Below are 12,079 nucleotides of genomic sequence, written 5' to 3' on the forward strand. Positions count from 1 at the left end.
GTTGTTGCGACTTTAAATCACTGTATCACAATAATGACTGGTAGGCTATGACTCCATCAACAAACGCTAGTTTTTCAAAGAAAATGCATATCTTTGTAGGCTATGCCTGCAACTTATGGATAATTAGCCCAATATGACACAACTCGGTGTTGACAGCCCCTTCCGAAAAAAGTTAGAAGACCTCAAAGTCTCACACCTCTAGGCAGTAGCTTTGACAGACAAGGGAGTTCAAAGAGTAGGCTACTTTCTGACCCAAGCCTGGGATTATTTTAAGGGCTGGTAATCTTTAGGCCTATAAGAGGACCGAAAACCTGAAAAAACTACAGCATATTTTTTAGATATTGTGCATTTATCTTACAAGTATCTTGATTTGTGGTCTGAGGATCTCATTGGTAGGCTACCGGGCCCAAATTATCATCTCAACGCCCCTGCTTCTAGGTTATTCATTTTCAGCAGCAATAGACTAATAAACAAAATCATAAACATAAATTTACATTCGAAATAAAAACAATAACAAGTAATACTACAATGAGGGGCGCAAGTAGAAATGCAAAGAGTAGAAATTAGATAAGATTGCAGCAGTTACACAAATTGTTAGGAGGCTCGTACAACGCCTGCTGTGTAGCGACCATGAATACAGAGTTAACATTTTCGTTGTTTTTAGCCGAGCACTCTATGAATGCTGAGGCTTGGATGGCTCTAGATTTTTCTTCACCCTGTAATACAAATTGCAGAAAGTCAATCTTGCTGAAGCGAATTCCAGTGGCGTATGCATGGGGGTGTTGCGCCATGGCCTCGTTTTAGATTTTTTTATACAACTAAATTTTAAAAAAGTCAAACTTTTTCTGTTAAACTTTTTTGCGTTAAATTTTATTGGTTATTAGGTTGTCGCAGTCTAACAAAATTTCAAAATCTCCACGCTAAAAACTTTACCCAATACCCTAAAGACATTTTTTATTCATAAACAAAATTGAAATGACCCCTTCGGAAAAATCTTGCGCACGCCGATAGTTAAGTCCCTAACACATCCTTGTTCAACTTTTTAGAAACAAAATTATTTTAATTTGAAAGATGATTGAAATACTTTTGTTGATGAGTTGCGAGGCCAAGTGGTGAGAACGTCTGCACGATGGACGAGAGGACGTGGGTTCGGAACCGCTCCATAGCACGAGGCTGCATCTCGGCAAGACACTAAGTGGCAACTCAAAATGACGGGAGCTGCTTTCCTGCTTACCTAACGACTACATTTCCCTTCAATGCTTCCAGTTGTCTGTTGTGTTTCTTATCTCATTCGCAATGCTTCCCTATTAAGTTCGGTCAATATGTAGACACAATAGGGGCAAAATAAAATTAGCTGCACTTACCTCTTCAGTGTTGATGATTTTATTTCTGTAAGTCATACTCATTCTCCTATCAGAATCTTCTATGTTTGTGGATGCTTGATTTGTAAATCCGTTTTCTACAGTGTCATTGTATTCGGGGTCTGGTCTAAGGTCCGTTTTGCAAGCTACTAGCACAATGGGAGCGTCCGGGCAAAAGTGCTTCACTTCAGGTACCCAGCGAATGCCGACGTTTTCAAAGCTTGCCTGACATGTGACGTCATAGCAGATGATGATCACGTCAACGTTGTCGTAAGAAAGAGGTCTTAGTCTGTCATAATCTTCTTGTCCTGCAGTATCCCAAAGCATCAAAAGCGCCTTTTTATCGTTCAACTCCAATTCGGCACTGTAATTTTCGAACACCGTCGGGGTGTATTGCTGCAAATTCAAAAAAAAAAAGGAAAATTAAGTTTATTTTAATGGTTTGAATTGCATCACTGATCTCAAATAGATCATGGTTCGATTCCAAGTCGAGTCACAACGAACGTTAGGATAAAAACGACCCCTATTTTGCTTGAAGTAACGAGAATAAGTAAAATCGTAATGCAGCCATGCAGTAGTTACTTGATTTTGCAGCATTGGCTTGGCATCGGTCGCGTATACCTCAGAATTATGATCTTGATGATGTGCTCAGAAACAAGGGCAAAATGTAGGCTAGCTACCTATACCTTAACATTGCTATGTCTCACCAGGTTTGGATCGGCAATAAAAAAACATAATTATTAGTATTATGACTGGTCTCAAGCAATTTTGTAGCGTACCTTACTGAATTATGCACAGTAGAGTTGACAGTGGGATTCAAGACGAAGTCTACTTTTGAATCAGGGTCAGGTATGATTCCAAGGGCTTGTAAACTTTCCAAGAGACCCGGGAGCTTAAAACACGGCTCGTATTTATTGGATACAGATCTTGATTTGGAGAGAAAGGATCTCATCGGCACCTGGCCTAAATTATCCTTTCAACGATCCTGGTTCAACAAAACCCACTTTCTTATTGTTTACCTCCAAAATTCGTGCGTTACCAGAAGCCATCCGCTTTTATCACAATTCTTAAAATAGCTCTATCGTGTTAAACTTCAACACCTAACGATGAATTTTCAGTTTCGGTTCTTGGAAAAGAGCAACTGTGTTAGAGCTTTTTCGATTTGTGTAGGCCACTGCTAGTACTGCTTATACGAGTATTGCTGCTTCATTTCTGAGTGAAAGATTGTAAATAAACATGCGTTTATTTTATTTGTTTATTGTGTTAGTCATACTCCAAGCAGAGTGATCCTCTACTGACAGTAATAAACTTTTTCCGTTCTTGAATTTTCGAACACACTCAGTCTGCGCAGCCAAGTAGGCCTACAACGCTCTGAAGAACCCCAGTTTGACACTTATCGAACGCCAACACCTTTGACAAGATGCTTCTTCTTCTTCTTTCGTATGAGAGGTTGTTTTTTTTTGGACTACATTTCATTGGGGTAAAACGTCCGGGCATTCTTCGAGCAGCCACTTGATTGTAGAGTCCTCCAGCGTTGACAGGCTAACTGCTCTTGGAGGAGTAAACGTCGGGCAGTGGTAGAAGATGTGATCTGTTGTCTCCTTTCCTGGTGGCATGGGTCCAGCGTCGGGGACAAAGGTGTGGAGTCTGGAGGTGTTGTCTGTCCACTCCTCTTGCCAGGTATTGGCGGTCCAGGATGAGGCACTGGTGTTGTGCTCCAGCAAGGATTGTGCTTGAGCGACAAAGGGGCTTCTCGATTTGAGACGTTTCTTTATTACCGATCTGGTTATGTAGCTGTGGAGCGCGTGGTGTGGCTCCAGTGACCGGCGAGCCAGGGAGAGTGTGGCAGCTTCGCGGCGAAGCTCAGCGGGCGATGCCTGAAAGAACTGATAAAAACTCAGTAGGTGTAGGACTGTAGGCTTCAGGCATCCCGATACAATACGCAAGGCGTCGTTGATGGGTTTGTCGAGCAAGTGAGTATGAGCACTACGACACCATACAGGGGCATAGGCGTAGCCAGGGGGGGCGAACGGGGCCATGGCCCCCCCAAATTTTCAAAGTTTGGATTCCGAAGTTGAACCCTTTGTTGAAAATATAATATAATTTGTATAAATTTATATTGTTTTCCAAGACATCTGGCTATTAACACCCCCCAGGACTTGTTTTAGACACACAAAAAGACACCAATAAATTTTGCAAATCGTAAATCGCGCAAAGTTTACGCGATTTACGCTTCTTTTAACTAATCTGTGGAAGCAATTTCAGAATCGCTTACTCTGTAGGGTTTTTGTGTAGCTGTGTTTTTTGTGTTCTCTAATTTTAGCCGCAGTTTTTGCCCGTTTGTGTGTAGATAAGAGCTACCTTTAATAAGTTAATAGCTGTTTATCTGCTAATAAGTTTCATACAAATATTACCCTGAAAGTGTTTCCAGAAAGCGTTATAATCCATTATTTAAGTGTAATTTTTCAAAAATTACAAAATACCCCCACCAGCTTTATTGCTTTCCTTGCTTAACCCACCAGGATGCGCCACTGCACATCAGGTGGCGATGTCTTAAATCAAACATTTTGTCGTTCTCTTCAATTCATCAAATATTTGGCCCCCCCCCAAAAATTTTTTCTGGCTACGCCACTGCACAGGGGATGGGATGATGAGCACCTTCACGTGGTCCCTCCTGTGAGTAGCCGAGTTCAATTACAAATTATAAGGCGAAACAAAGCTCATCAAAAAGTCAAAGAAAAAAAAGACAAGATGCTTGTTGGTATATTTGAAAGTTGACACAAAAATGAGCTTCCTGTGTATTTCCGTCCACTAAGGCTAAGATAAAATTTTCAACACCGGAACATAAGTGTAGACAATATGCTTTAGAGAAAAAATAACATTCAGGTGGTTTTAGGGTTTGATATCACGAGGAAGCATAGCCGAGTGGTGAGAGCCCTGCAACGGCATTTGAAAGAGCGCCGGTTCGACACCGTTCAAGAGCATGCGGCTGTGTCTTTGGCAGGACACTTAAAGGCATGCCTAAAGGTGGACATGATGATTGGCTTCCTTGCCTTCTCGTCCACTTAATCTAAATCTTCAACCACCGGGTGTAATACGACAAACAAACTAAAAACCGCGAGAAACAGATTGCTTGAAGTGAGAGACACATGGGCTAAAGTAGAAAATGCTAAAAACAAACAATTAGAAGATATACAGCAAAAACTATTAGCAGCAAGCAATTGCCTGTTTGACAAAACGTGCTTCCATTCGATATGCAAAGTGTCAAGGATTTGTGTCTTTAAATTCGGATGTGTTACTGGGTTTGATTTTAAATGAATCCAACAAAATCTTAATTGACTAATTAAACGTAACTACGATAATGTAGTGCATAGATGTGAAAACGATACTGAATAGGAAATACAAGCAGAAAACTAAAGATTGGCAGGCTGCAGTTAACCAACAATAGAAAAGTATCACCTCTGGAAATTCTCCTTCCGTATAAACAATCAAGAGTGACGTCTTTCCGCTCCCCCCGTCGCCGACGACGACGCATTTAATTTTCTCTCGAATTTCTTCTTCAGAACTCATCGCGTTTGGCTGGTCGACTGTCATTTTGCAAAACTCGTAGGTTAGGCTATCATTATAAAGTAATTTGCCTATTTTTCGCTTTATTTAATTGTATTTGACGCTGAAACAAAAAAAAAATGTGGTAAGGTGAGTCTTGATCTACTTCCTTGCCTTCAGTTACATGTTTAAAGGGACAAAATGGTAAATCAGCATATGGGCCTAGAATAGTTATCGAGAAAAGTTTACATAAGAGAACTTTGTGTAATATGCATAGCAAAAAGTTATGACAAGTAGGTACAGGCTTTGCAGATTTCTAGAGGCATGTAGGCTACTTTACAATGATTACCACGTGAAACTAGTTATCTTTAAGTTGAGAGGGCTGATTTCTGCTGCAAAAAAATACCCCCTTGACAATAGTTTTCTCATTTATTCCTCTCTGGGGTTCTTGTAGCCTTGCTTGTAAGTTGTAGAACCACTCCACACGTTTATAGAATTCAACTTCAAGATTCCACAACTTTTCAATAAACCTATTATAACATTAGTGTAGCCTATCGGTACCGGTAACTATTTCAATTGTATTAGTTTTAAAAAGTAAAGCACATGCCTGATAAACGTGTTCCTTAATTCAATATTTAACTTGAATATGGAATGCCGCCTATATTTACACTGCACTAAACCACATCAATTTGGTGCAAAACGGTAGGTCCGCTTTTCAAGACAATAAACGTGGCAATTCTGTGGTAAAACTTCACTAATCCAAGCTTCTTTGCCGCAGTAGGCTAACTGAAATTCTTATAAGTTACCACCGATTCCACACTGTCTAAGATTTTCTTTATCACCGACATCTAAAATTCAGTAACGTTCCATGGTATTCTTACTAACGTAAAATAGGCTATTCTTTGTAAGGTAGTTTTTTTAATATTAGTATTTTATAAAGTATAAAAAATATGTTAAAACTTATTGAAGTTACTAAGTTTTATACCCTATCTCTAACCTGTTGAGTAACAAACTGAACTCTACCAAAACTATATTTACTTGGTCACTACGTAAGTGGTGTGGGCTACCATGCGATAAAACAACAAATAATTCAGTTTCGTGGCCTCTCACTGCTGTTATTCGATCTGTTAATAAAATTTATGAAAAACTAAAATATTGCATTTAAGTGTCAAACGGTAGTATGCAGTAGTTGCATCAATGAGAACCGTTAAAAATGATTTTTTTACACGAAATTTTTCACAAAGTAAAGCAATCCAAAATTAAACGAAAATAAGTCAACAAATTTTCTAAAAAAAATGTTGAAAAACATAAAGTCGTTTCGATTCGAAATCACTGCCGGACCTAATAACTTCTATCGCAACAAAATTAAAAAGAAAATTTTGCTTCGAAAGGAAAGAAATCTTGTTCGAAACTTTAAAAATACTTTTGTTTCTACTACCCTGAGTAGGCTGAGCATAAATGATAATAAACTAAACTGTCCTTCATCAAAACCAATAATTATGTTACAACAGAAAGTCAGAAATCAATTTGTTGCAAATTAACTGAAACCACTTACGTCATAAGTGACTTAATAAACGAAGAACTGTAGGTCTAATGTCTACAAACATCCTGTCTTGTGACGTAATATTGAGTTACCAAGTGGATTTTCAAACTGTTTGAATAAATGCAATTTTGCATATACGCTTTTTAACGTTGTAACAGCACAAAATACACATTTGCTGCCACGTTCTTCTTCAAGCAAGACTTTATAGCTGGGTAACAAATCTTACATATACTCGCGATGCTTCCTCCGAGCAAATCATATTCTAGCTAGCCTAACTGTTTCTGTAAGTTCTATGTTGATCTAACAGTACAAAAAGTGAATCACAAAGCGGCTTTTTATTCCATATTGCTGATATTGTACTTTCAAGTTCCATTTGAACCCTATCTATTGCAGGCGATTCTCTGCTTCTAAAGTAAGTCATGACCTTGTCATAACATAAAGCCTGATATCTACAAAGTTTGTAGGCCTATATTGAAAATATGCTGCCATTCCAGAACAAAAAGTAGAATCAACAATCCACATGACACCGATTTGAAAGAAAAATGTCCAAAACTGATTTGCAACAACTAATCTCCGTTGTCCATCAAACTGCAGTACACTTCCATTGCAAGCGATAGGCGGTCATGCTTTCAGCTGGGAGCAACCTGTTTCGATACAGCTTCTGATGGCGCGTTCAGGCTACTAGCTAGGAAAGAAAGTTTGTTTAAATTGACTCGCACGTAGTGGTTTCTGTGTAGGCTAAGTTAGTCTTGATGCACAGGAAGAGATACAGCCAAAAACATTGCGACAGCCACGCGTATGTTTCATATGACAACAACTGCGCACTTAACTACTTGTGCTTTGCAACTAAAAAATAAGTTGCTTTTTTAAAAGCTGCAGCGCGAAAATAACATATGCAGTAGCGTTGACAGGGGGGTCCAGGGGGTGTTCTTGGGCCTGGGGTAATTTTAAGGCCCTACACCTTTCCAAAAGGCCCGTGAATAAAGAAACCATCTCGAATTCTTTGGATATAATGCTTTTTTTTTTAGAAATGTCTTGATTTAGGGCCCAAGGAGCTCATTGGTACCGGCCCAAACTATCCTCGCAACTGCCCTGGCTGTATGAATATTTTGCTGCTGAGATTTTTTTTGAGTTTTAATGAAAACTGACAGATAGATTAAGAGCAGGCAATGTCACATCACGTAAGTGGAGTCAGCTTTTGTGATGAACGATAGGTTATGCCGCCTTTTCAATTGTAACACACTATTTTGAAAACATAACACCGTGTAAGAAAGCTATAGAAAATAATAGCAATGGCATTGGCACGAAGACAAAATTAGCCTAAGCACACTAACAATTTTTATAATGTCTACAGTATAGATATTATCTTATTCTTAAATGTAATCAACACCTTTCTTTAATTAGATTATACTTTTAGTGGAACTTTAATTTAAAGCCTGCCCAGTTTGAGCTTTGTAAAAAATTGGTCCTTTCATTCAAACAACTTGGTCGCACTACACAACAACGCTCACAATGGCAGCTCACAAAAATCTAGCATGAAGTTACAGATTAAAACTTTAGCTTACGATAGATGGAGAAACAAAAGACCTTCTCGGGCGAGCAAAAATATCCTCAACTGCTAAAATAGCTCGGCTGTGTAGGCGTAGAAATAACGTCAGTTTTATGCCCACTGGTAGAACCAACTTAACAAGATGAATCGAAGAGATAGATGGAGGGAGACACAGCACGAATGATATTCCAACAAGCAAAACCAGTCCATTTTACATTAATACAACAAAATAAACGTTAAATCTACGTAAAAAGAACAGTTTTTTAAGGTTGATTTTATACTTTTTGTTTACTTCTTACCATATTCTAGCATAAGCCTTAATTTTACAAAACAAGCTGCTAAAGTTCAAGCCGTTGGCTTAGCTAAACTTGACTTAGTCGTTGACAGCCTTAGTTCAGTAAAACTGCTGCATTAAACCGATTTGCAGTCTCGAAAATTTAACCTTTCTTGTAAATTAAAATTAACATGACCTTAAGTCTTTAATCAAAAAACTTGACAAAATAGAGTCAGCCTCAAATAAATTCAAAATAAATATCTTTAACATCAGCCCAATTCAAAGCAAAGTAGCACCAAGCCAGCTAATACAAATGGTTCTGTAAAATGGATAAAAAAAGACCTGTAATATGCAATAGCAAATTTAGGAAGGCACTTGATTACGTGGCCTTAAAAAGTCATGACAAATTAAACAAAGATGAAAATTACCTTGACGTAGTCCTCAACAAAAGCCAGAGCAAATTACAAAGCCTTCAGACAATTCAAGCAACTTTTTGTAATTTCCGCTGATGATGTAACAAGTATTTTAGGCTATTACATATCTCTATCATTCAACATCAACTACTTTGAGAGCGCTAAACATATGCAATGTCAGCTGATTGTTGTGACTGAAAAGTTCGTTGAAACTCTTCGGACAATGATTCCCCATTGGTACAAACCCAAGCTAAAGTACCGTCAAAAATGTCAGCAAATTTATTAGCGTCTCTATTGAGACATAGCTTGCAACATCAAGAGGAAATTTTGGATGGAAATGTTTTTTTTTGTTTTTTTTTCTATACAGCAAAAAAATGACAAAGCCCAAACTTGTTATTGATTACCGCAATGCCTGACGACTTCTACATCTCCGGCTCTGATTTCAGATTTCTGATGTGGCGCTTTGCAGGTAACATGTGCTTTTAAATTTTATAAGCTCATCAGAGATGTGCACTTGTACAGAGTGAGATGTTCCGTGCTCCTGCTCCACTACGACTCTGAATACTGTGACTCCAATTCCACTCCTGTTCCAAATGTTTTGGAAATTTTTACTCCAAACTTCACTTTGACTCCAGACGCCAACCACAATCCAGATTTGTTATACCATAACTTATACCTTACCTATTCCCCGCTCTTATTTTTGGCAAAAATACGGATTTAAAATAAAAAGTAAATAAAAATAGAAATATAATTTAATATAATAAAATGCAGACATACTGCTTCTGTTCAAATAGATTTTGATCAATCAATTCCATTTTCAATTTCCAAAGGTTTTACAACAGTTACAAGTGAATTAAATTTTTGGCGATTTTAAATGCAATTATTTTTTTTACCAAAAAGGTCTTCAAAGTGATAAAAATGCAAAAAAAATTGTATTTAAAAAAAAATTAAGCAGAAAGACTATAATCGTAACAATTTGTATCAAACATTACAATAAAGCTACTGAAGTAAAGTATGCTAGTTTTGATAGTACAAGTTTTAGTAAAAGAAATAGGCTATAGCCTAAAAAAAAAGATCTGACAGTTACAAATAAGTTTTTTGGTTGCACTTTTATACCAGTTCACATGTATCAAATATCTGTGACAACGTACAATTTTATCTTGTATGCTTTTGCTGCGCTTTGCTTACAACAGCCAGCTGAACAAGTCACACCAGAGACATTTCACATTATGGACAGAAAGAGATTGTTCATTCTTAAATCATTAGATAAGCTTCAATGCATTTCAGAGGGTTTTTCTTCTTTTGTATGAGAAGTTGTTTTTGGACTACATTTCATCTGAGTCAAATGTCTTGTTCATTCTTCAAAGCGAGAGCCTTGGCAAAAATAATTCAAAATTTGACTAAAGTAACACTGCTGTCTGTAATTTACTCTACAAAACTGGAGCCTTGCACTGCGCCCGCACCAGATTTCGTTGTCATGTGCTACACAATTACAATCCAAGTTGACATAGACCCAGTAGCGTTGACAGGGGGGTCCTGGAGGTACTTTTGTACCCGAGCCCGGGATAATTCTAGGGGTCTAGAACCTTTTCAAGGGGCGAGGAAACATGAAGAGACCACAACATATTTTTAGATAAAGTGCGTTTTTCTTATAAATGTCTTGATTTGGGGCCCAGGGATCTCATTGGTACTGGCTCTAAAAATCCTCTCAACAGTCCTGCATAGACCTAGAATAGCTTCATCATGGAATAGCTCACAGACAACACTTCAACAATCGGAAACTTCACTCTGTCAATCTCGGTGATCGGGCCTGCATCAGCGGCTCAAAGCCTCTACAACAAGTATGCTCACTAAACTCACCAAGAAGCTTTCTCGGCCCGAGGATAAAAATTCTATCAATTAAGATTGCTACAATGGCTTCTAAAATCTAAACAGCACAATCAAAGAGTTCGTTTGGTCACTGACGCAAAACTGATATTCTTTTGTTTATTTAATAGTAAAGGTTTATGATGCAACAGCACCTGACATCATTTCCGGGTTAAAGCTTTTTGAATTACTTGAGGTTGAAATATATTTAGACGCCAAGTTTCTTTATGTGTTTATGTTAAAACTGACGTCGGTCAAACGTCTGAAAACGATAAACCGATTCTAAACGTAGTTCAACAATAAAAGTTGGTTTTAGAATGAAATTGATTCTAATATAAAACTAATCGTCTTCTTTCTCTATGATTTGCACTGAGCTGTGTATTTGGAAAATTTTATATTGTTTGTTTTTTCTCTAAAGTTGCGCATTGTTCCATGCGGAAACGTCATTGTTCCATGCGGAAACGTCATTGAATGCGGAAACGTCATTGAATGCTTAAAAGAATCTATTTCTTCTGCTTTTACTTTATCATTCATCGGATGAATACTGTAGCTACTGCTACCAAAGTAAAAATGCTGAAGCATTCAATTTTATAATATTCGACATGGCAACCTCTAAAAGAAATTCTTTATCTTACATTTATTAAACGTTTTTTGCATAAAGAATTACTGTAAATGCTACAGCAGAAAGAAAATTGACAAACTTGCCAACACCCACATTTCAGTCAAAGATTATTGCAATGCGGAACAAATTAGAAACGCCATTTGCACTTATCTGCACTGAGCTATTTCCTTACAAAATAATATATCACTTCAACTGACGGATGCAAATATATAAAATCATGATTATATTGCAAAGACAATGCAGTCACGCTAATCGGATATGGCTGTGACGAGATATTGAACTATTCTTTTGTCATCATCGCTGGCAGATGATGACGTTGTCGATTTATTTCATCATGTTATGGTTTATTAAAAGTGCGATGGCATTGATTACAAACTTTGCACACTTCACAAAGGCATGGTGAGGCATGTTGTAGGTTAAGGTTATTTATAAAATCGAAAACACAATAATTTGGTTTGAAGAGTAAATGACGCTCGATATTCTCATAAATCAAAAATTTCGTTTTACACTAAACCTACTTTAAAGTAGCTAATCGGAATTTTCCCGATTAGAATCACTTTTTTGTGTCTTGCACTGAAAAATATTTTAAGTAGGCTACTTTTCACCTAAGGGTTCATTGAAAATTTAAAATTGCAAGGAAAAACTGGAAACCATTTCAACCAAATTGATATATTTGTGCTTGTTTTAATGACTGCAGTTAAAAAATCTAGCGCCACTCAAAAATGTATGCTTCTAGCAATAAAAATATGACAATCCGAAAAGTAAACTAAAAGTAAGGGAAAGAATCTATTGCTTACTGCATTACCATTGACTGTGTGACACTGGACTAAATTGCAGGCTAAAGCTAACATTGCAAAATGCGGAACCTAGTAGCCTATACAAACAGTATAGTTCTTATATTGTTG

General features: G+C 37.5%; 1 protein-coding gene across 1 annotated transcript; it reads right to left on the reverse strand.

The window, feature by feature from the left end:
• Positions 1-476: 476 nt before the first annotated feature.
• Positions 477-5,019, reverse strand: LOC145785344 (rho-related GTP-binding protein RhoB-like). The gene is made up of 3 exons (XM_082597003.1): positions 4,821-5,019; positions 1,365-1,757; positions 477-716 (listed from the first exon to the last, which is right to left on the reverse strand). The coding sequence occupies exons 1-3, from the start codon at positions 4,953-4,955 to the stop codon at positions 564-566; spliced, it is 681 nt and encodes a 226-aa protein (XP_082453129.1). The 5' UTR covers positions 4,956-5,019; the 3' UTR covers positions 477-563.
• Between the last annotated feature and the right edge of the window lie 7,060 nt (positions 5,020-12,079).

Source organism: Aplidium turbinatum, chromosome 16, assembly GCF_918807975.1.
Source record: "Aplidium turbinatum chromosome 16, kaAplTurb1.1, whole genome shotgun sequence".
NCBI lineage: Eukaryota > Metazoa > Chordata > Ascidiacea > Aplousobranchia > Polyclinidae > Aplidium > Aplidium turbinatum.

Coding starts and splice junctions, on each gene's coding strand:
- LOC145785344 (XM_082597003.1), bottom strand. CDS start 4,955: ATGACAGTCGACCAGCCAAACGCGATGAGTTCTGAAGAAGAAATTCGA. Junction 1,758..4,820: donor CGGAAGGAGAATTTCCAGAG/GTGATACTTTTC, acceptor TTGAATTTGCAG/CAATACACCCCGACGGTGTT. Junction 717..1,364: donor AAATCATCAACACTGAAGAG/GTAAGTGCAGCT, acceptor TTTGTATTACAG/GGTGAAGAAAAATCTAGAGC.